The sequence below is a fragment of the Narcine bancroftii genome, chromosome 13 (genome assembly GCF_036971445.1).
Source record: "Narcine bancroftii isolate sNarBan1 chromosome 13, sNarBan1.hap1, whole genome shotgun sequence".
Classification (NCBI taxonomy): Eukaryota; Metazoa; Chordata; class Chondrichthyes; order Torpediniformes; family Narcinidae; genus Narcine; species Narcine bancroftii.
In genome coordinates, this window is record NC_091481.1 from 67438464 (window position 1) to 67463244 (window position 24781).

General features: G+C 39.2%; 1 protein-coding gene across 6 annotated transcripts in view; it reads left to right on the plus strand.

Moving 5' to 3' along the window:
• LOC138748560 (transcription intermediary factor 1-beta-like) overlaps positions 1-24781 on the plus strand; it is a 117600-nt gene that overhangs the window by 46338 nt on the left and 46481 nt on the right. For all 6 annotated transcript variants that reach the window (XM_069908968.1, XM_069908970.1, XM_069908972.1 and 3 more), the window contains exons 6-10: positions 4724-4838; positions 6967-7113; positions 8235-8352; positions 9691-10205; positions 22834-23145. In XM_069908968.1, the coding sequence (XP_069765069.1) occupies positions 4724-4838; positions 6967-7113; positions 8235-8352; positions 9691-10205; positions 22834-23145 (1207 nt within the window). The remainder of the gene's footprint in view (positions 1-4723; positions 4839-6966; positions 7114-8234; positions 8353-9690; positions 10206-22833; positions 23146-24781) is intronic.

Below are 24781 nucleotides of genomic sequence, written 5' to 3' on the forward strand. Positions count from 1 at the left end.
AGAATTTCTCTGTTAAGGGAATTGGTAACGATTGAAATAGGTATTGTATCCTTGGGAAGATATTCATTTTAATGCAATTTACCCTTCCTATCAGTGTTAGTGGTAAATCTTTCCAATGTTCTAAGTCCTCTTGTAATTTTCTTCATTAATGGCTGATAATTTAATTTGTTTAGCTGGCCTAGATTCTTATCTATTCTAATACCTAGGTATCGGATTGCTTGTGTTTGCCATTTAAATGGTGATTCTTTCTTAAACTTTGTGAAATCCGCCTTATTCATTGGCATGGCTTCATTTTTATTTGCATTGATCTTGTACCCCGATATTTCTCCATATTCCTTCAATTTCTTATGTAATTCTTTTATTGATAATTCTGGTTCTGTTAAGTATACTATGATATCATCTGCAAATAGACTGATTTTATATTCCTTCTCTTTTATTTTATCCCTGTTATTTTATTTTCTGTTCATATCAGTTCTGCCAAGGTTTCTATAGCTAACGCGAACAGTGAAGTAGATAGTGGACATCCCTGCCTCGTTGACCTGCTTAATTTAAATTGGTTCTATATATATATATATATATATATATATACACACATACTGTACCTTCACCAATGGTCCCTTATATAATGCTCTGCGTCTAAAGCAACTGCCACTGTTGGCGTCTTATTTCCTTGTACTGCATGGATTAAGTTAATGAACTTACAGATGTTGTCCGTTGTTCATCTTTTCTTAATAAATCCAGTTTGATCTAGTTTTACTATTTTTGGTACACAGTCGGCCAATCTGTTTGCTAATAGTTTTGCTATTATCTTATAATCTGAGTTAAGTAGAGATATTGGTCTATACAATGCCGGTGTTAGTGGATCTTTCCCTGTCTTTGGTATTACTGTAATTATTGCTGTTTTACATGAATCTGGCATGTTTTATGTTCCTTCAATCTGATTCATTACTTCCAGGAGAGGAAGAATTAATAAGTCTTTAAATGTTTTATAGAATTCTGTTGGGAGTCTGTCCCCTCCAGGCGTTTTATTGTTCGGTAGCTTTTTTAATATATCCTGTATTTCCTCTATTTCAAATTGTTTTATCAATTTGTTTTGCTCTTCTTGCAATTTCGGTAGTTCAATTTTAGCTAGAAATTCATCTATTTTGTCTTCTTTCCCTTCGTTCTCAGTTCTGTATAATTGCTCGTAAAATTCCTTGAAGTTTTCATTGATCTCTGTTGGGTTATATGTAATTTGTTTGTCCTTTTTCCTTGATGCCAATACTGTTCTTTTAGCTTGTTCTGTTTTAAGCTGCCAATACCGTTCTTTTAGCTTGCTCTGTTTTAAGCTCCCAAGCCAGTATTTTGTGCGTTTTTTCTCCTAGCTTGTAATACTTTTGCTTTATTTTCATTATGTTCTTCTCCACCTTTTACGTTTGTAATGTTTCGTATTTTATTTTTTTGTCCGCTCAATTCCCTTTTTGTTATATCATCCCTTGTTGCTAGTTCTTTTTCTGTACTTACTATTTCCCTTTCCAGCTGTTCTATTTCCTGATTGTAGTCCTTTTTCATCTTAGTTACATAACTTATTATCCGCCCTCTAATAAAGGCTTTCATTGCATCCCATAATATAAATTTGTCTTTCACTGATTCCGCATTTATTTCAAAGTACATTTTAATTTGGCACTCAATAAATTCTCTAAAATCCTGTCTTTTAAGTAGCATGGAGTTTAATCTCCATCTATATGTTCTTGGTGGGATGTCCTCCAGCTCTTTTGCTAATAACAGGGGTGAGTGATCCGATAACAATCTAGCTTTATATTCCGTTTTCCTAACTCTCCCTTGGATATGGGCTGACAGCAGGAACAGGTCTTCTCAAATAATATGAGTTTTGCTTCTCCTTTGGGTGTTGTCTCCTTCATATATCCAAAAATTGCATTTCCTGCATTGAATTAACCATAAATTTGGCTACTTTGTTCTTTCTGCTAGTCTTTTGTCCAGTTTTATCCATCTTTGAATCCAAATTAAGGTTAAAGTCCCCTCCTATCAATATATTCCCCTGCGTATCTGCTATCTTCAAAAAAATATCTTGCATAAATTTTTGATCTTCTTCGTTAGGTGAATATACATTGAGTAAATTCCAAAACTCCGAATATATCTGACATTTTATCATTACATATCTCCCTGCTGGATCTATTATTTCCTTCTCTATTTTGATTGGTACATTTTTATTGATTAATATAGCTACACCTCTGGCTTTTGAGTTATATGATGCGGCTGTTACGTGCCCTACCCAGTATCTCCTTAATTTATTATGTTCCATTTCAGTTAGATGGGTTTCCTGCATGAATGCTATATCTATTTTTTCTTTTTTAAGTAAATTTAATAGCCTCTTCCTTTTGGTTTGGTTATGTATTCCGTTAATATTTATAGTCACATAGTTCAACATGGCCATTTCATACTTTGTTTTACATTTCATTTCCATTTCCTCATCACCACCTTTCCCCTTTTCCCCATTTCCATTTCTCAGTTTTCTTTTTTTGAATGCACTGTATGACAACACTTCTAAAACAGAAAATATTTCAACCATTCCCACATCTAAAATTCCCTTAACCCCAAGTGTTTCTCCCCCCCCCCCCCTCTGAGTCGCCCCTTATCCCTTGCCGGGCAACCACTTCACCCCTCTCCATTCGGACTGCAAACCCGTTCGCAAGTGTCAACTGATTTCACAGTGACCGTTATTCTCTCCCACCCAACCCCCTCCAGAAAAGACTTTTATCTTCACATTACAACAAAGCTCCCCCTCGTTTCTTCTTTTTATTTTTATTTTATTTATTTATTATTGATTTTTTTAACCCCTCCTCTTTCCCTCCTTTACTTCCCTTTTCTTCCCTCCTTTAGTTCTTAATTATACATTATTTTTACTTCTTTATATGTAGTTTGTCATCGTTCTTTGTTCTTGTTACATCTCCATCTCTCTTTCTGTCTTGCAGGCGTTCTGCAAAATCTCGTACTTTCTCCAGATCCAAGAACAGTCAGTTTTGTTGCCCCGGGATAACTATTTTAAGCACCGCTGGATATCTTAACATAAATTTGTAGCCTTTCTTCCAAAGGGTCAATTTTGCTGCATTAAACTCCTTCAGGAGTTCAAAACTTATGTCTGGGTAGAAAAAAATTTTTTGACCTTTGTATTCCAGTGGTTTTTTGTCTTCTCTCATTTTATTCATTGCCTTCTCCAATATATTTTCTCTTGTCTGTATCTCAGGAATTTTACTAAAATGGATCTTGGTTTTTGTTGTGACTGTGGTTTCGGGCGATGTTCTGTGTGCCCTTTCTATTTCCATTCCTTTTTGCATTTCTGGCATTCCCAGGAGTTTGGGATCCATTCTTTTATAAATTCTTTCATATCTTTGCCTTCTTCATCTTCCTTAAGGCCCACTATCTTTATATTGTTTCGCCTACTATAGTTTTCCATCATATCCATCTTCTGAGCTAACAACTCCTGTGTTTCTTTAACTTTTTTGTCATTTTCTTCCTATTTTCTTTTTAAGTCGTTCACTTCCATATCTACCGCCATTACACGTTCTTCCACATTTTCTAATCTTTTCCCTACATCTGTTATGACCACCTCTATTCTACTCATTTTTTCTTCTGTACTTTTCATTTCACTAAATTCTAGTGTCAACCATTCTTTTAATGCTTTCATTTGTTCTTGAAAATTTTTTTTATCTATGTACTGTCCATTCATTTTACCTCCTATTCCTTTGTGCAGAGCTTGGTGTTCTCCTTCTTCTTCTGTGTCTGCTCTTGGGTTTGTGTCTTCTATTTCTTTTCCTTGTATCTGTGTCTCTTCTGACTTTCTTGTTGAGCTGCTTGTCTCAGTTTGTTGGGTATTTTTTTCCCATGGTGTCTTAATGTTGGTCCTCTTCTTCTGGGTTGGTTATCTGTTGTGTCTCTAGTTTCATTTTTTTTTTCTCACCCCTCCCCTTCCCATTGTTTTCTTTATCTTCCAGCTGGGATCCCTGCTGTCGGGTCTCTCTCAGCTGTTCGTGCTATGGAGTTTCACTCCACAGCTGGTCCTGCCTCCCGTCAGTGTTGTCCTTGGCATGCACAGTTGCGCACCCCTGTTTGGCTGTTTTGCAGTCCTGCAGTTAGTGGGTCGCGACCCTGCGGGGTCTCCACTAACCTCGGGGAGTGGGCTCCTCTTTCCACAGCGGGTCCCTGCTTTTTCATGCAGGTAAGGCCTTCACCTTTCTCTTCCAGTGTCTTTCTTTCTTCTTTTCTTCCCGTTGTTTTTGGCTTTTCTTTCTTAGGTGCCATTTTCTCCGCAACTTTATTATTTATTTATTGCGATTTGTGTGTCTGGGGCTTTGCTTTTTCTTCACTTTTTTCCTTCTTTTCTGGAGAGGGCTGGTATTCTCCTACCGGCCACTACTCCATCACATGACTCCTATGCAAAGGTTATGTCTTTTCAGGCAGGTAACCTGTGTAATTAAATATTGTACTGTTGATTTTGCAGAGTGCATTAGGCAGGAAGGCAATGCTTCCTTGTAATTGCGTACATTTGGAATTCTTAAATTGCTCAAAAGCAAACCATCAGTGTTGACAGTTTCCCTCCCCTGACCTTCTCTCGTGCTGTATGGGTTAATTATGTACAAATCCCCAGATAGGACGGTGGAGGGGTGGGTTGCCTGGTTGGGTGTCTTCTGATGTTTGTATTTAAGTTCTAATTTTTATCCATCAGATTAAGAGATGTTCAGGACATGCAGAAGAAGGTTCAGGTGGAGATCAAGATGGCCATCCTGCAAATCATGAGAGAGCTAAATAAACGGGGCAAGACACTCATCCAGAGAGTGGAGGTAATAAGTGCTCTGACATGATGAATTTGTAATGTTTTTAATACTGAAGAAGTTTCTGATGAGCGATCAAAGTCTGCTCTGAAGAAATCCTGAAGTATTCGCTTTATATATGGTGTGACGTGGGCCATTTTAATGTGGTTATTTTCAAATATTCAAGGTTCTTTTATTCTCACATAATAATACTTAAAAAATGTAATATACATGATATACCTCAACTTTTAGCCTGCGTGAGCATTGCCTAGAGAAAGTAAGAGTCCCTTCAGAGGCATTGTCCTTGAATTCGCCTCCAATTCTTCTGCAGTTTTGTTCAAGCTATCAGTGACCAAGCTCCAGATCTGAAACGATAGGAAGCCTGCAGTGTCCGAGGCCCTTTAGGAGCCCTTCTTGCCCTCAGCACCCTCTCAATTCCCAGTTCTGATACCTGGTTGCCATGAGCTATACTCGGGCAGGGCTGCCATTTTTATTTTTTGCAGAGTAAGTAATAATGAGCATGAAATGCTAGACGCCACAACAAAGACCAATTAAATTAAATCACAGCTGAAGAGCTGATGCACAAGGGAGAATTTCTTGGACATTTTGGGATTTCTTGTTTGTTAGAGGTGAGCTGCAAAGCAGGTTGCATGTGAAACTGGAGGGCAGCTAAATCCTTGCGGGAATGTTTTTCTAATGCTATTTTCAAGAATTTGGACTGGTCTGGCAGAGGGGTTGGGAACCAAAGTCGTGTATCACATGAGAAAGGTAAGAAAATGTAAAACTTAAAGGATACCTGGATCACAAGGGAAGCTAAGAAGATCTTTACTGGACAGTAACAGGCCATTTCGGCCCATGAACTCTTGCTTCCCAATTTACACCCAATTAACCTACAACTGCCAGTACGTTTTGAAGGGTGGAGGAAACTGGAGCCTCCAGGGAAAACCCATGTAGACACAGGGAGAACATACAAACTCCTTACAGCACGGGATTCAAATCCCGATCGCTGATGCCGTTAAGTTGTTGTGCTGACCACTATACCAATTGTGCCGCCCTTATGGATGACAGTTACAGTGAGTTGGTCACACCGAAGATTCAAGGCTGCAGGTTGGGTGACAACTAGGAAAGGTAAAGGGAGTAGGCAGAGTACAGGGTTCTCCTGTAGCCATCTCTCTTACAGCCAAGAAGACGGCTTTGGATTCTCTTGGAGGAACATGACGTTTCAGGGGCAATAGTAGCATCCAAGTCACTGGTACTACCTCAGGCTCTGAGGCACAGCAGGGAAAGGTGGAGACCAGTAGAGCTACAGTATATTTCAAAGTTAGAGGGGTACATCGGAGGTGCTGAGGCTGCAAAAGGGAGACTAGGATGGTGTAGTGCACCAGTGTTGAAGAAACTCAGTCGTCCATTACAGTGGACAACAAATTTTTTTAAACGGTTTGCTTCCTGAAAAAAATTGGGGATTATGATAGCTGGACACAGGGATAATTTCAGATATTCTGTATCATGTAGAAATTTAAATAAACTTTTGTTGAATTTAGCATGTTAGCGGTAATGATGTATTGGTTCAACTGATCTAAGCATGTTTTACCGCTGATGTTAGTTTGTACTCTGCATCTGATGCCTCTCATGTCATTGTCCAACAATAATCGCCAGCATTGGTGGATTCCAATCGCCGTGATCCCACTTTTCCATGGTCGCAAAGTCCTGGTGAAACCTCTCACCACGTTCATCACTGATGACACTGAGATCGGCAGGGAAGACGTCCAAGGGCAGATGCAGAACATGAATATTCAACGACATGTTGCACTTCATAGTTTTGTAGGCTTGAAGTAGACTTAAAATATGAAAAGAAATCACAAAAATAGATGTATCTAAAAAGAATGGAACGTGTTAAGAAAACTTTAAGGTGATTTTGCTGATTAGAAGCCCAAAAATCCATAAAATATAGACCCAAAAGAGTTCAGGAAACAAAATCTTTGTTGTCCAGTGTTACTATCTGTGCTAATAATGCTCTTCTATGTGCGATTGACATGTGTTTGAGTTACCCAGGAAGTGCAGTAACGAGTATCAGGTCTCATCCACATCTTGGCCAAGCGGCAGGCAACGACATGATTTTTTTTTCATGGATAATGTGCTTTGCTTTCATTCCCAACAGAAGTTGGCAGAGGAGCAGCAGCTGAAGCTGGAGCAGCAGCACCTATCCATGTCCAAACTGTACCGACAAATGGACCACGTCTTAAAGTTCGCCTCTTGGGCCGTCAACACTGATAACAGCATAGCCCTCCTGCTCTGCAAAAAATTGGTATGGAAAGAATTGACCAGTAGTTCTGCCTAACCAGTTTAATCTCTTATCAATACAAATAGCTGCATATGCAAACATTAGGGTGAGCAAGGCCGATTCAGAATCGGGTAATGGTAAAGGGCAGCACAGCCAGCGCAACGCTGTTACAGTGCTAGTGACCAGGGATCAAATCTGGCACTGTCTGTAAGTAGCTCGTATGTTCTCCTCATGTCTGCATGGCACTCCGGTTTCCTCCCACCGTCAAAGCGTACTGTAGGTTGTAGGTCAATTGGGTGTAATTGGTCAGCATGCGCTCGTGGTCCAGAAGGGCCTGCTACTGAGCTTGTGTCTAGATTTAAATTTAATGCCAAAATGCAGGTCAAATATATAGGATTGAAATGCTGCCCGGCTTGGATTATATCACTCTGCTGAAGAGACTTCACTGTGACCAGGATTTAGTTTGAGGAAATGAGGCAAAGTAACTGTTGTCTTGGAGCAAAAAAAAACCCCCGTTTGATGGAGGAACTGAGTAGGTCGGCCAGCATCAGTAGGAGAAAAAATAGGGTTGATGTTTCAGGTCAGAAAGCTTCATTTTTGCTCCAGATTCAAGCATCCGCTGTCTAACGATTATCGCCATAAACAAAGTTTATTTGGTCACCTTCCTATTCTTTGTTTGTGCCTTGAAGAAGAGCTCAGACCTGAAATGTCGGTAAGATATCTTTACCTCCTATGGATGCTGCGAGACCGGCTGAGTACCTCCAGCATCTCTTTTTAGCTACAATCACAGCATTTGCAGCCTTTTTGTTTCAATCAGAATCGGATCCTAGCATGTGGCATGATGTTGATATTCAGATGATGCAAAGTTACTTTCTGACATGATGGGATATCACAGGAAATTCTTTAAGATTACACTCTATTGCTGAATGCAAGAATTAACTGCCCCCGACATCTGTGGGGCCAACTAACTTTCCTTGCAACATGAACTCGCTGTTGGCCATACCTTAAATTACTATGTGGAAAATAGAACGAGCTTTTTTAAACTTTTCTACACAACCCCCAGCCAAGCACTGCAGACAAGAATTTTTTGGTGCTGTGTGTTCATTAGATACTGCTTTTTACTTGGAGGATCTTTGCTTTTACAGATCTTTTATCAGTTGCAAAGAGGGTTGCAATCGAAGGTTAACACAGAGGAGTTAAAGAATGATATTATTGCTTTTCTCTGGGATTCTGCCTTCTGGACTAAGAATGCAGCTAATTTTGGTGAGTACTTAGAATAGAGTCGTGCATCATAGAACAACTTTGGCCCAATGTCCTTGCCAACCATGTTGACATTCTGCAGTCGTCCCATTTGTCAGCATTTGGACCCTATCCTTCCTTTTTTTTTAAACTTTATTTAAAGATTTTATCACAGGAATAAAAAGAAAAATTACATTTAAAGAAAAAATATAAAATAAAATAATATAATTACAATACAACATCAATAACCTAACTTAATTCAAGCTAAACCACCCCCCCTACATATACAAGAACTAACCCTATCCTTCCAAGCCCTTCTTATCTGCAAATCTGTCCCAATATCTTTTGAACATTGTCATCAGCCTGCATGGATTTTTGTTAATGAGGACTGATTAGGGATAGACAACAGGTTCAGGTGGATGAGACTAGGCAGAAGTGACATTCAGTGCGGACTAAATGGACTTAAAGGCCTGTTTCTGTGCTGTAATGTTCCATTATTCTGTGTAAGGGAAATATTTACAGTTAATGGCAGGACTCTTGTAGCTACTTAAAAGTGTCCATGCAAGTAGATCAGATGGTAAAGAAGGCAAATGGTGTGCTTGGCATATAGGATGCAGTCGGTGCTCTGTGGTTAGTAAGGGATTTGCTTAAGGTGGTATGTGAGTGGGGAAAAAATGTTAAGGACCTCTTGTAATCATAATCTCCATAAAAGATTGCATGTCGCTCTGTATAAATATGGGCATTGTGGAGGTAGATTTTGAAGGTGGTAAGCTGTAGCGACTGTTGCCTACTCTCTGATGTATCATGTGAAACAGTCTGTCAAACAATACTCGAGATCTTGGAGAGGTTAATTTCTTTGACACCTACTTTACAACTAATTTAAGCCTACATCTTAAATATTAAAAAATGGTTTTCTCCCATATTAATTTCTTGCATCAGTCAGTTATCAAACTGATGCAGTGAAAGTAACTTGCAACATATAAAGGAGTCTGCCCAGGGTGTTATTTGGATTCGATGACCTCAGTTGGAAGGAGACATTGGATAGGTTGGCCTGGTTTTCCCTGGAGCTAGGGATGACCTGATGGAGATGTACAAAATTGTGGGCAGAAAGGTAGGGTGGGTGGATGGTCACTGTCTCTTTCCCATGATGAGAAGTTGTTTTAAAGATAATTAATGTTTGAAATGCACTACAAAGGATGATATGGACCAGAGGGCCCTTTCCTCTGGTGTCCAGTCCTATTACTCTATTAAGTGTTTTGTAAATCCAGGTTGCATTTGGATTGTTTGAAATTGTCATACTGTTGGGGTAATGCTGATTTAAAAGCAAAAACATGCTTTTGCAAATGATTTCTTTCCCTACAGGCAATGTGGTAATTGAGATTCCTCCAACGTTGTCAACACATCTTCCAGTTCAGCATCAGTCAATCTCTGGCCACTGTCCTCAGCCCGTCCCCCAGCATCAGGCAATTCCCCAGCTTCAGCCTGTTTCCCAGCATCACCCTAACAATCGAATGATTGCGACACAAGGAAACTCCTGGCGAAGCCACGTACCGGGTGTGCAGTCTTCCCATCGCCTCCCGCCACCCAGTTACCAGCAAACAACACTCCCGCCTCCACGCCAACTCCCTCCACAGCAGAACACTCAGCAAGCTTTCATCTGTCAGCCTCACTCCTGGCCGCCAGTCAGTGGTCATTCGCGATTGCAGCAAGCCGCGCAGCTGGGGAAGCCAACAACCACCATGCCAAGTGCTAATGGGAGGTACCTTCAGCAGATGGAGGTGCAAGTGGTTCAACAAGGGAACATTGTACAGATACAGCAGCAACAACAACAACAAATGGGCCCAGTGCTATTTTTACCACAGATGAATGGAATTCAAGTAAGTTTGTGATTTGAATGAATGTTTTCTCTGCTTTACCTCTTTTGACAGTGTTGAACCCCTTGTTCTTTGCTACCTAGTGAGATTAGGCCTGGCACATGACTTAATTTTGTATCCTATCTTCAGTGCTGCGATGTCCATTCTTAAAACACTTCGTGGTGCAGTACCTTCAGGCAACTTCAGGAGAGAAGAAGCGAAAATTCTTCTTTCCGACCAAGCGAGTTTTACTTTTACCAATCACTTTGGATCTTTGACCGTTGTCTTGGTCTGATGAAAATCCCAGTTCAGTCCCGACTTCCAGTGTTTCCTGCGTGGAACTTGTATGTCTCCGTCCTGCTTGAGTTTGCCCTTGGTGTTCCCAAATCCCAGAGAGGCGCAGGTTAATTGGCTGCTGGAAATGTAATAATTAGTGGACGGACAATTGATAAACTTGTTCACGATTATTAGATTCTGTTAAACAGGAATATAAATGGAAATTGGACAATAATATTAAGATGAACTTGTGTCACAGATGTCCCTTGCCTATAATACAGTGCACAGTTTTTTCCCCAGTACAGTTTATATTGGCGTACAAGGCAGTTCTCGAACATGAAAAATGGACCCTTCTGCCCACAATGTTGTGCCAACCTATATATCAACCTACTCCACAGTCAATCTAACTCTTCCCTCCCTCACAGCCCATCGCCCTCCATTTTTCTTGCATCCATGTGCCTATCTCAACTTTCTACATCACCTCCAGTGATGTGTTCCAGGCACCACCACTCTATTATTTTAAAAAACGACCCCGGACATCTCCCAAAACTCACCTTAAGTGGATGTCCTCTGGCATTGGTCATTGCTAACCTGGGGAGAAAAGGTGCTGGCACTCCACTCTACCAATGCCTCTTGTAATCTTATCCACCTTTTATTAAGATGCTTCTCCACTGTTTTAACAAAGAAAAGCTCTAGCTCACTCAAGGTTTTTCCACAAGACATATTCTCCAATCCACACAGCATCCTGGTACATCTCCTCTGTACTCCTTCTGAAACTTCAAGATTCTTCCTGTAACGAAATGAACATAAATGAAGATATTACGAAGTGAGGAGTGGCCAAAGTTTTATAGAGCTACAACAGTACCTCACGGCTCTTGAACGCAACCTTTCAACTAATGCAAGCCAGCACATCATATACCTTCTTAATCACCCAATCGACTTGCAGGATCTATGGACAAACCCCAAGATCCCCCTATTCCTTCACACTGCTAGGAATCTTGCCTATACTCCGCCATCGTGTTCGATCTTCAAATTGTATCCCTTCATATGTTTCCGGAATGAACACCATCTGCCACTTCTCTACCCAACTCTACATCCTGTTTATATCCTCTCTTAATGTATGTCAGCCATCTGCACTATCCACAAAACCTCCAACCTTTGTGTCATCTGCAAGCTTCCTATTTTATTCCTCTACTTCAGAATAGGATTAGACCATTCAGCCCATCGACTCATCTCGCCCTTTCAAATCATGGCTAATGTATTTCTTCATTTCAACTCAATTCTCCTGCCTTCTCCCCATATCCCCTAATTCCTCTATGAAGATATAATGGGTGCGGTGGATCGAGGGGAACAAGTTGATATTGTATATTTGGATTTCCAGAAAGCGTTTGATAAGGTGCCGCACAAGAGACTTATCAGTAAGTTACATGAAAGTGGAGTCCGGGGAAGTATATTGGACTGGATTGAAAATTGGTTGTCTGACAGGAGGCAGAGAGTCGGGATAAGTGGGAGTTTTTCAGGTTGGCAGAGAGTGGAAAGTGGGGTGCCGCAGGGGTTGGTGTTAGGCCCACAACTGTTCATCATTTACATTGATGACTTGGAGGAGGGGACAAAATGTGGTGTAGCCAAGTTTGCGGATGACACCAAAGAGCAAATTGTAATGAGGATGTGGAGAGTCTGCAGAGGGATATAGTTAAGCTGGATGAGTGGGCAAAGGTCTGGCAGATGGAGTACAATGTTAGTAAGTGTGAGGTTATCCACTTTGGCAAGAAAAATAAAAGAGCTGAATATTATTTAAAGGGTGAAAATCTACAGCATGCTGTTGTGAGAGGGACTTGGGAGTGCTTGTGCATGAATCGCAAAAAGTTAGGTTGCAGGTGCAGCAGGTTATTAAGAAGGCAAATGGAATGTTGGCCTTCATCGCTAAAGGAATTGAATTCAGGAGTAGGGAGGTAATGTTGCAACTGTATAAGGTACTGGTGAGACCGCACCTGGAGTACGGTGTCCAGTTCTGGTCTCCATATTTGAGGAAGGGTATGCTGGCTTTGGAGACGGTCCAGAGGAGGTTTACTAGGTTGATCCCTGGGATGAAGGGGTTGACTTATGATGAAAGATTAAATTGTCTAGGATTGTATTCGCTCGAGTTCAGAAGAATGAGAGGAGATCTTATAGAAACATATAGGATTATGAAGGGTATGGATAGGATAGATGTAGGAAGGTTTTTTGAGCTGGCCGGGGAAACTAAAACGAGAGGACACAGTCTCAAGATTGGGGGGAGTAGATTTAGGACAGAGATGAGAAAAAATAGTTTTTCCCAGAGAGTAGTGAATGTTTGGAATTCTCTAACCAGGGAAGTGGTTGAGGCTGCTTCATTAAACATATTTAAAATTCGGTTAGATAAATTTTTACATGATAGGGGAATTAGGAGATATGGGGAGAAGGCAGGTAGGTGGAGTTAGGTCATAAATTAGATCAGCCATGATCTTATTGAATGGCGGAGCAGGCTTGATGGGCCATTTTTGGCCTACTCCTGTTCCTACTTCCTATGTTCCCATAATATTTGATGCCCGTATTAATCAAGGACCTAACAACTTCTGCTTTAAATATACTCAATGACTTGGCCTCCAGCTATCTATGACACAAAGATTCTACAGATTCACAGCCCTCTTGCTGAAGAAATGTTTCACGTCTCTGTTCTGAAGGGACATTGTTTTATTTTGAGGCAGCGCACTCGTCCTAGACTCTCTCCCATTGCTGGAATCATCACCTCTTCCACTCTATTTGGCCCTTTAATTTAAAGACAATGCTGGAGGAACTCAGCAGGTCAGTGTACTTGATATAGCAGTGATAAAGGTACATAACCAACATTTCAAGCTTGAGCTATTCAAGGTATGAACAATAAGTGGGTAGGCACCCAACCAAAATAGAGGGGGGAAGATCACAGGCAGGAGGAAATAGGTTGATAAGGGAGGGAGGGCATACCAGCATATAAAGAGAGGGGGGAATCCTCTGTGAGGGGAAGGGAGGTGGAGAGCTGGAGGAAGGAAGGCCAAAGGATGGGGATTGTGGAAAGTGTCGCTGGAGACGGACTAGGTGAAAGCAGCAAAGTGAATGAAATTTACAAGCTCATCATGGGTGCATGAGTCAGCACCGACGTAGTCGTCAGTTATAATCAAGGAAGAGTTGAGGGGCCTTGCCCAGTGTAAGCTTGCAGCATGGAGTGCTCCAAAACCCCACAAACAGGCAGGCATAGATAGCTCTTACAATGTTCAATATGTTTCAGTTATATCTCCCTTTCTAAACTCGAGCCAGTACAGGCCCAGAGACTTTAAAGGCTCCTCATATTGTTTACCCTCACATCCCTGGGATAATTCCTGTCAACCTCTGGACCCTCTCCTCAGAAATGGACACAAAACTGCACAGTGCTTCAAATGTGGTCTGACCAATGCCTCCTCAGCATTGTGTCTTTGCCTTTCTGTTCTCGTGCTTTCGAAATTTGCCATTGGGAGAAATTGCCTGAAGAACCTCTTAGAGAGAGAAAGAAGGAAAGAGAAGCTATAAAGGCATCAATTCTGCCATCTAAATCATTTGCATGCAGCGTGAAATGTAGCAGACTTAACACTGATCCCTGCAGAACACCACTCATCACTGGCACTGGCAGCCCTCTGCCTGACTCATCTAAGTCATTTATAAAAATCACACAAACATCAGGGGTCCCAGGACAGAACCCTGCAGAACACCACTAGTCATCAATGTCCACACAGAACATTCTCCATCTGTGCCACCCTCTGCCTTCTGTAGGCATGCCAATTCCAAATCCATGCAGTCAAGTTTTCATGGATCCCCTGCATCACGTGACTATCTGGACGAGACAATCTTGTTAAACTCCTTACTAAAATCAAGGTACACCACATCCATTGCTCTACCTTCATGAATTTTATTTTGTCATCTCCTCGAAAAACTTAGGCTTATTAGGCATGTCCTCTCTCAAAGCCATGCTGACTATTGTAATGGTAAATGTTAGAATATAGTTATGTGTTAAAAGAGATAGATTGTGGGTATTCAATTTAAGTTACAACAGAGTAATACTTCACAAAAGACATCTCATTTAAAATGTAAGAGCTTTACTGAAGTGAGACATTGTGTCACCAGAGACTTTGCAGAGACAATGGAACTGCTCTGGAAAGGACTTCAAAAGGAGGTGCAAATGGGATCATGTCCAGACTCAGATACTGACAAGATCTTGGTGGAAATTTATAAATGTTGAATTTTGTGCGCAGTATGAGAATTGCCTGGTACTGTTGAATTTGGAGAAGTGAAAAGTCCACAGAGAAATGGAAGATGAAGGGAAGGGCAAGTACATGGATATATTTTTTTTTAAAGAATGTATGGAAACAGTAAAAGAATGGCAGTCACAAGAATTCAGTGAAATAAAAAGAAGAATAAAAAGTACAGAAGAAAAAGTGAATAGCTTAGAGATGATCATGACAGAAATAGGAAAAAGAGTAGACAAGGTGGAAGAACGAGAAACGGCCATAGAAATGGAGGTAGATGACTTAAAAAAGAAATTAGAAGAATCTGATAAAAAAAGTTAAAGAAACGCAGGAGCTGTTAGCTCAGAAGATAGATATAATGTAAAATTATAATAGAAGAAACAATATAAAGATAGTGGGCCTTAAGGAAGATGAAGGCAAAAATATGAAAGAATTTATAAAAGAATGGATCCCCAGGGTCCTGGGAAGACCAGAATTACAGGAAGAAATGGAAATAGAAAGGGCACACAGAACATTAGCCCCTAAACCACAACCACAACAAAAACCAAGATCCATTCTAGTAAAATACCTAAGATATACAACAAGAGAAAATATATTGGAGATGGCAATGAAAAAAATAAAAGAAGACAAAAAAACCACTGGAACACAAGGGTCAAAAAAATTTTTTCTATCCAGATATAAGTTTTGAACTCCTGAAGAAGAAGAAGGAGTTTAATGCAGCAAAAACGACCCTATTGAAAAGAGGTTATAAATTTATGTTAAAATACCCAGCGGTACTTAAAATAGTTATCCCGGGGCAGCAGAGCAAACTATTCTCGGATCCGGAAAAAGCACGAAAATTTGCAGAACAACTACAAAGCAGAGAGAGAGATGAAGAGATGTAACAAGAACAAAAATGACAACAAACTAAATACACATATAAAATAGTGTATAAGTAAGAACTAAGAAGGGAAAGAAAGGAAGTAAGGAGGGAATTAAGAGAGTGACCTTTGTTATATATGAAGATTAAAATCTTTTCTGGAGGGGGCTGGGTGGGGAAGAATAACAGTCACTGCGAAATCAGTTGACGCTTGCGAGCGGATTCGCAAATCCAAATGGAGAGGGGAGATGTGGTTGTCCGACAAGGGACAAAGGGCAACTCAGAAAGGGGAGGGACTATTGGGGTTAAAGGAATTTTAGATATGAGAATAGTGGAAATATTTTATGTTTTAGAAATGTTGTCTTATAATGTGTTCAAAAAAAGAAAGCAGAAATGGATAAGAAGGGAAGGTGGTGATGAGGAAACGGAAAGGAAAGATAAACAAAGTATGAAATGACTATCTTGAACTATATGACTTTAAATATTAATGGAATACATAACCAAATCAAAAGGAAGAAACTGTTAAATTTACTGAAAAAAGAAAAAATTGATATAGCATTCGTACAAGCAACACATCTAACAAATGGAACACAAGAAATTAAAGAGAGATTGGATGGGACATGTAACAGCAGCATCATATAATTCAAAAGCCAGAGGAGTAGCTATATTAATCAATAAAAATGTACCAATCAAAATGGAAGAGGAAATAATAGATCCAGCAGGGAGATATGTAATGATAAAATGTCAGATATATTCAGAATTTTGGAATTTACTCAATGTATATTCACCTAATGAAGAAGATCAAAAATTTATGCAAGATATCTTTTTGAAGATAGCAGATACGCAAGGGAACATACTAATAGGAGGGATTTTTAACCTTAATTTGGACTCAAACATGGATAAAACTGGAAAAAAAACTAACAGAAAGAACAAAGTAACCTAATTTATAATTAAATCGATGCAAGAAATGCAACTTTTGGATATATGGAGGAAACAACACCCAAAGGAAAAGGAATATTCATATTATTCGGGTAGACACAAAACATACTCAATGATAGACCTATTCCTGTCATCAGCCCACATTCAAGGGAGAGTTAGGAAAACGGAATATAAAGCTAGACTATTATCGGATCACTCACCCCTGAGTGATAGAGCTAGAGTACATCCCACCAAGAATGTATAGATGGAGATTAAACTCCAAGCTACTTAAAAGACAGGATTTTAGAGAATTCATTGAACGACAAATTAAAATGTACTTTGAAATAAATACGGAATCAGTGAAAGATAAGTTTATACTACGGGACGCAATGAAAGCGTTCATCAGAGGGCAAATAATAAGTTATGTAACTAAGATGAAGAAGGACTACAATCGGGAAACAAAACAGTTGGAAAGAGAAATAACAAATACAGAAAAAGAATTATCAATAAAGGAAGATACATCTAAAAGAAGAGAATTGGCAGATAAAAAAATAAAATATGAAACACTACAAACATAAGGTGGAGAAGAAAGAACATAATGAAGACAAAACAAATATTATGAGCTAGGAGAAAAAACGCACAAAATTCTAGCGTGGCCGCTTAAGACAGAACAAACTAAAAGAATGGTATTGGCATTAAGGAAAAAGAACAAACAAATTACATATAATCCAACGGAGATCAATGAAAACTTCAGGGAATTCTACGAACAACTATATCAAACTGAAAACAAAGGGAAAGAAGACAAAATAGATGAATTTTTAACTAAAATTGAACTACCGAAATTACAAACAGAGGAACAAAATAAATTAATAAAACCATTTGAAATAGAAGAATTACAGAAGATATTAAAAAAACTACTGAACAATAAAACACCAGGAGAGGATGGATTCCCAATAGAATTCTATAAAACATTTAAAGACTTATTAATTCCTCCCCTCCTGGAAGTAATCAACCAGATTGATAAAACACAAAACATACCAGATTCATGCAAAACAGCAATAATTACAGTAATACCAAAGACAGGGAAAGATCCACTAGCACCAGTGTCATATAGACCAATATCTCTACTTAACACAGATTATAAGATAATAGTTAAACTATTAGCAAACAGATTGGCCGACTATGTACCAAAAATAGTAAATCTAGACCAAACTGGATTTATTAAAAAAAGACGGACAATATCTGTAAATTTATTAACTTAATTCATGCAGTAGAAGGAAATAAAACTCCAACAGTAGCGGTTGCTTTAGATGCAGAGAAGGTCTTTGACAGAGTAGAATGGAATTATTTATTCATAAAGTACTACAAAAATTCAGCCTACCAGAGCAATATATTAATTGGATTAAAGCATTATATAAGGGACCATTGGCGAAGGTGACAGTAAATGGATATATATCAAAACAATTTAACTTAAGTAGATCAACAAGGCAGGGATGTCCACTATCTCCCTCACTCTTCGTGTTAGCTATAGAACCACTAGCAGAACTGATAAGAACAGGAAATAAAATAGGGATAAAAATAAAAGAGAAGCAATATAAAATCAGTCTATTTGCAGATGACGTTATAATATACTTAACAGAACCAGAAATATCAATAAAAGAATTACATAGGAAATTGAAGGAATGTGGAGAAGTATCGGGGTACAAGATCAACGCAAATAAAAGTGAAGCAATGCCAATGAATAATGCGGATTTCACAAGGGTTAAGAAAGAATCACCATTTAGATGGCAAACACAAGCAATGCGATACCTAGGTATACAACTAAATAAAAATATTGGCCATCTATATAAACTAAATTATCATCCATTAATGAAAAAATTACAAGACGACTTAGAGCATTGGAAAGACTTACCACTAACACTGATAGGTAGGATAAACTGTATTAAAATGAACATTTTCCCAAGGATACAATACCTATTTCAGTCATTACCAATTCACCTAACAGAGAAATTCTTCAAGGAGCTAAAGAAAATAATAAGGAAATTCTTATGGAAAGGTCGGAAACCGAAGATAGCACTAGATAAATTAACAGAATGGTACAAAGAAGGAGGTTTACAACTACCAAACTTTAAGAATTATTATAGAGCCGCACAATTAAGATACCCATCAGATTTTTATCAAACAAGGGAAAAACCAGATTAGAACTAGATAAAATAGGGGAGAAGATACCTGAACCTATACTATATAAATGGGATGAAAAATTGGTGCAACGTAGGAATTCACCGGTATTGCATCATCTGCTCAACATTTGGAAGAAGATTCACATAGAAATGAATAAAACAAATTACCAACTACCAAAACTAATATTGACGCAAAATCAGTTACTCCCTTTTAAAATAGATAACCTTTCCTTCAGAGAATGGGAGAGAAAAGGGATCAAAAGAATAGAAAATTGTTTTTTGGGAAATAAATTATTATCCTTTGAACAAATGAAGGATAAATATAATATAACTCACGATACAACGTTTGCATACCACCAACTGAAAACCTACTTGAAGGACAAATTGGGAAACAGTCTGAGGTTACCAGAAGGAAGCAATTTTGAATATGTGATAACAGACACAATGATAATTTAAAAATTTGTAACAAACATGTACATCAAATTGCAAGAAAAGGAGAACGAGGAAACAAACGGTAAACCTAAACAAAAATGGGAACAAGATCTAAACATAAAGATAAAGAATGAAACATGGGAAAAACTATGCTCCGGAACTATGAGAAATACAATAAACACGAGGTTACGCATGATACAATATAACTGGATACACAGATTATACATCACTCCTCAAAAGTTAAATAAATGGGACCTAACAGTATCAGACAGATGTTTTCGCTGTAAAAAGGAAACGGGAACAACATTTCATGCAATTTGGACATGTGAGAAAGTGGAAAAATTTTGGGAAGATCTAAACCAGATATTAAAGAAAATCACAAAAAGCAATATACCAAAAAACCCAGAGATCTTCCTCCTAAGTAATATAAGAAATAAAGAATTTGGACTCGATTTGGATGGAGCACAAAAAAGATTTGTTAGGATAGCCCTAGCTGTAGCAAAAAAATGTATTATGTCAACTTGGAAATTAGAAGACAACTTGAGAATAAAACAATGGTACATAGAAATGAATAAATGTATTCCATTAGAAAAAAATAACATATAATTTAAAAAATAACATCACAATATTCGAACAAATATTGGGAGCCACACATGAAACACAATAGAGAAACCCTACCATGGACTTCCACCACCTAAAATGACAGAAGTAGAAGACAACGAAAAGAACTGACTCAGTAAAATTTCTTGTTTATTTTTAAGTGACAACATTGTTTAACGGGTTTAATGTATCTTATAGATTGAACAAATAAATGGGAAAAGGGGTGAGGGAGGGAGGACACTCAAGAGAAAAAATGTCTATGTATCTTGGTCAATATGGTTTATAGTGTGAAAAATAAAAAATTTTAAAAAATATATATAGCTCAAAAAATAAAAAGACCATCAGTAGCCTTGGCTTTAGATGCAGAAAAAAGCATTTGATAGATTAGAATGGGACTGTTTATTTGAAGTTTTGAAGATATTTGGAATTCCAATAAATTTTATAAATTGGTTAAGACCTTACAACAATAAATAAAAATAATTGTGCATGAAAAAAAAAGAGAAGTGAAAAGTGAAAGATTGGATGGTGAATCTGAGAACTTTCATGAACATATAGACATTACATACATGTGCGCTTAGAATTGAAAGGGGATTAAGTTAATAATAAGTTAAAGATTGATCCTGTTATTATGTTTAAAGAATTTTAAAGCAACTTTTGTTTAAGGCAATTCACCATTGTCTTTGTGAATTTCTATTGCTGCTGGGAAGTCTGTTTTTAAATGCTCATAAATCCAGTCCATAATAATCCTCTCCAATACTTGTCCCTCACTGATCTAACTGATCCCTCTTCCTGGTGAACAATAAAGGCAAACATTTATTAATGACCTTCTCTGCCTCCAGGCCCATGTTCTCCCTTTATTCCTGAGTGGTTCTTCCTTCAATTTCATCATCCTCCCCCTCCTGCTCTACCTATTTGCAGAATACCTTGGGGGTGTTTCTGAATCCTACATGTGAAGGCCTTCTCATGACCCCTTCTAGCTCTCCTCAGTCCCTTCTTCCTTCCTGGCAACCTTGTAATTCTCAACAACCCTGCCTAATTTTTGCTTCCTAAACCTTGTGTTTGCTTCCTTCTTCCCCTTAATTATCTGTTCCCTTCTTTTGTCAACCACAGTTCCTTTACCTTTCCATCCTTTCCCTGTCTCAGAGGGACAAGCTTTTCCAGAATCCTGAGTAAGTGGTCTCTAAAGCTCCTTCACATTTTTGTTGTGCATTTCTCTGAGAGCATCTATCCCTGATTAATGCTCCCTTGATCCTGTCTCTTTCTTCCCCAATTAAATACTTTCCCACATAGTCTCCTACCATTGCCCACTGCTGTGCTAAAGGTCAGAGAGTTGTGGTCAATATCTCCGAAATGCTCACCCACTGAGAGGTCCACATTTGACCCTTTTGTGGTAAGGAGGTGCTAATCAATATTATGGAAGTTGAAGCCACTCATGACAATAAACCTATAATTTTTGCAGCTTTTCAAAGTCCCTACATATCTACTCAGTGGCCTGGTGGCTTTTTGAGGGAGGTGGGGGGGGGGGGCGTCTACAGAATACTCCCAATAGAGTGAACGCTTCTTTCCAATTTCTGGCTTCCACCCACTCTGATTCATTAGACAGTCCTTCCTCTGCAGCTGTGATACTATCCGTGATTAGCAAAGCCACTCTCCACAAACCCTTCCCCCTATGCCTTTTAAAACACCTAAAACCCAGAATACCAATCAGCCAATCCTGCCCTTGCGAAGCCAAACCTGTGTAATGACCACAACATCATAATTCCATGAACTGAGCCATGCTCTATTCATCACCTTTATTCTTATTTCTCTCATTAAATACATTTCAACCCATCTAACTGAATGTATTTTTACCCCATCCACTGCCTGTCCTTTATCACAGTCTTGCTGCACATTGCATCTCCCTTTCCACTAACTGCTCCATCATCTGTCCTCACACTGGCCTTCCTCCCGCCAACTGAGTTTAAACCCTCCACAAATACTTTGTAAAAAATGCCTTTTTGTATTAACCTATTGTTTCTTTCTGATCTTATTGTTTCTCTAAGTTTTACTCATGAATTTCTTTAGTCTTGACTGGTCTAAGATTCATTTGATGCTTTTTAAAAGTTTTTGGTCCGTTTCAATCCTCACTGAAAACTGCTTGCGCTCCTTGTTTTGATCCGAAAGGTACATTTCTCCCAGAATTGTGCTGGGTCGTCTGGGATTCTGTTTTCAAGTAGCCCACTAACATTTTACTGTTGGGCCAAGGTAACCCCAGACACCAAAAAAAAACAGTCGTCTTGAGAAAAAGCGATTAATATCTTTTATGAGAACAAGCGAAAGCTCTTTTGGGTGAGTGGTTTGATTTTTATTAAACCTCTTCAATAATGTAGGCTTTCTGAATGTTCTGGTGAAGGACTGACTGAATTCAACAAACTAGAGAGCCAGAACGTGAAGAAAATCGAAGCTTATTAAAAATTACTAACAAGGAAGTAAGCAATATTCCCACAGCCAGAAATTAACCATAATCTAAAACAGTTTGAAGAGTTAAATGATCTGTGTGCCCTCTGAGGGTGTGCAAGATGACTGAATAGCAGAACATTTACTCTATTGACTATTTTAACTATGTTAGTGACTTAACTAGATAAAATCATTTTTTTGGCTTTGAATTACAGTTCATCAACTTAAATCACCAAAGATTAGGGATACAATAATGGATGTGCTGTAGCTCAAAGCAAAGAAAAAACGACCTGATTTTTATCCAGTCACTAACAAAGTTTTGATAATCATTTCAGGCAGAGCATTCAGATGGGCCATATGAGTGGGGGTAGGGGGAGAAAATCTTGGTTGGCACGGTTTCTTTCGCCTTCATGGGCCAAGCTCTCTGATAACTGACCCCATCCAGCTCTAGAAATTTTTCTTTTGAAACTAACCCAGATTTTGAACTCTTCGGACAAACCCTCTTAACCTTTCCTTTTCCAGTTCTTCTACTTAAACCAATCAGATGTTTCTCATCTGTGCACTTCAAGAAATAGGAAAACTCCAATGACCGAGGGCTTATTTTGAGCAAAACCTGTATCTTTTTTACTTCATTTGCTTTTATCATTGCAACAGTTTGTTTCCTATTTGCTTTGTAGGTCCACCAGCCTCAGGGGCCTACTCAGGGAGCTGTAAAGCAATCGATTAATACACTGTACCAGCAACAGTCCGCCCCTCAACCAACTGCCATTAGCAAGCATCAGTCGTTTGGGCCTAACGCAGACCGTAGTATTCAGTCCCCACCAGTGCAGCAAATCTCTACATCCACTGAGTTGCTGAATGCTCCTGTCAGTCGACCATCTCCTCCAGTCCATCAAGTACTCCGATCGAACACAGCTACCAGCCGGCAGTTGCTGACAACTGCAGTGTCCCAGCAAGTGCACCCTACCTTTCCTGCTGTTGGCCAGAGTGTAAGTATGTTAAGTATAATTTAATTATCTTTGTGCATTATTTGATGGGTGTTTTTTAAAAGAAAACTTCCACTTGAGCAGTTTTAAAGCTGTGCTCCAAGCCTTTTGTCTTAACTCCCAAAACTGCCATTATTGGTCAGTTATAGTGGGTCAGCCACAGGCATAGAGTTTGATAACTTGCTGCCTAGATAAACCAAGTTTGAAGAACTAAAAGTCAACAACATAAGTGCAAGCTGGCTGCCTCGATATTGAACCAAAATGTTACCGACACCATTCTTATTCCTTGTTTGGTTAGGCTTTCTTGTTGATTTGTATTTTTGTTTCCAAATCTTTGGTACTTTTTTTAAAATCAAATGAAACTCTGGTTAGAAGTTTTGATTCAGGCAGCAGCTTGTGAAATTATATATAATGTCTTCTAGTACAGTCACTGTCACAATGTTGAATTTGTTTTAGCGAAATCCTTAAATTATCTCATGTATTATCCACTTTGATGTCAAGCCTCCGCATGCTCTTGCACTCTGCCAAATTTAAAAGTGGACCTGGGGTTGCTTGAAAACAAACATGAATATAGTTTCAATTACTTGCAAAGCGTGAGAGCTCCGATACAGCAAGAAGCATTGCCACAAGCAGTTAGTCTCACCCCAAGAGAGTCTACCTTGTGGGTTACAAGTCATATATTTATACCGTCAGTTACTGGTGGTGGTTAAAATGAAGAGATGAGAATTGAAAATCCAAAGAGCAGCTAATCACAATCTGCTGGAGCAGCCCAGTGGGTCAAGCAGCACCAGTGGGGGTGGGGGGGGGAGAAGAAGAAGAAGAATGGTTGCCATTTTGAGCCAAAACTTTTTATCGAGAAATGTAGAAAGTTTAGTGTGAAGAGAATAGGGTGAGAAATGTTGGACAGGTTTTGGATTGGTAAAGCAGGTGGAGATACAACATGACAGGGTGTAACATAGTAGTTAGTGCAACGTTGTTACAGCACCACCAACTGGGGTTCAAATCGGCACTGTTTGTTAGGAGTTTGTTCATTCTCATTGTCCATGTGGATTTCCTCTGGGTCCTCTGGTTTCCTCCCACCATTCAAAACGTGCTGGGGTTGTAGGTTAATTGGGCAGCACGGGCTAGTGGGCCGAAAGGGCCCTGTTACCGTGCTGCATGTCTAAATTTAAAATGGCAGATAGCCTGTAGATTGGCAGATCCCAGACAAAGGGAGAGGGGGCCAAAATGTACAAAAGAGTCAGGTGGAAGATGATGAGTTGTACAGGGTGGAGTGCATGGTTAGAGACAAGGGTTATAAGTGTGGAATCTGATGAGATGAAAATGGTGGTATGAAGAGAGTCCAGATATAACTGGATTTGGTTGGTGTACATGAGAAGGGAGGAACAAAAGAATCCAATGGCAAGATGGGGATGAAGGGGAATGAAACCAGGAGAAGAGGAAGGGCAGGACAGACGTCAGTACTGGAAGGGGAGTTGAGCAATTTGCAACCAAAGTGCAGGATGGTTATGGCAGACTGAGTGTAAAACCTCAACATAGCATCCCCAAATCTGCGTTTGGCCACAGATGCAGTGGATGAGGTTAGAGAAGGTGCACATAAACCTTTTCCTCACGTAAAAGGACTGTTAGGGATCCTGGC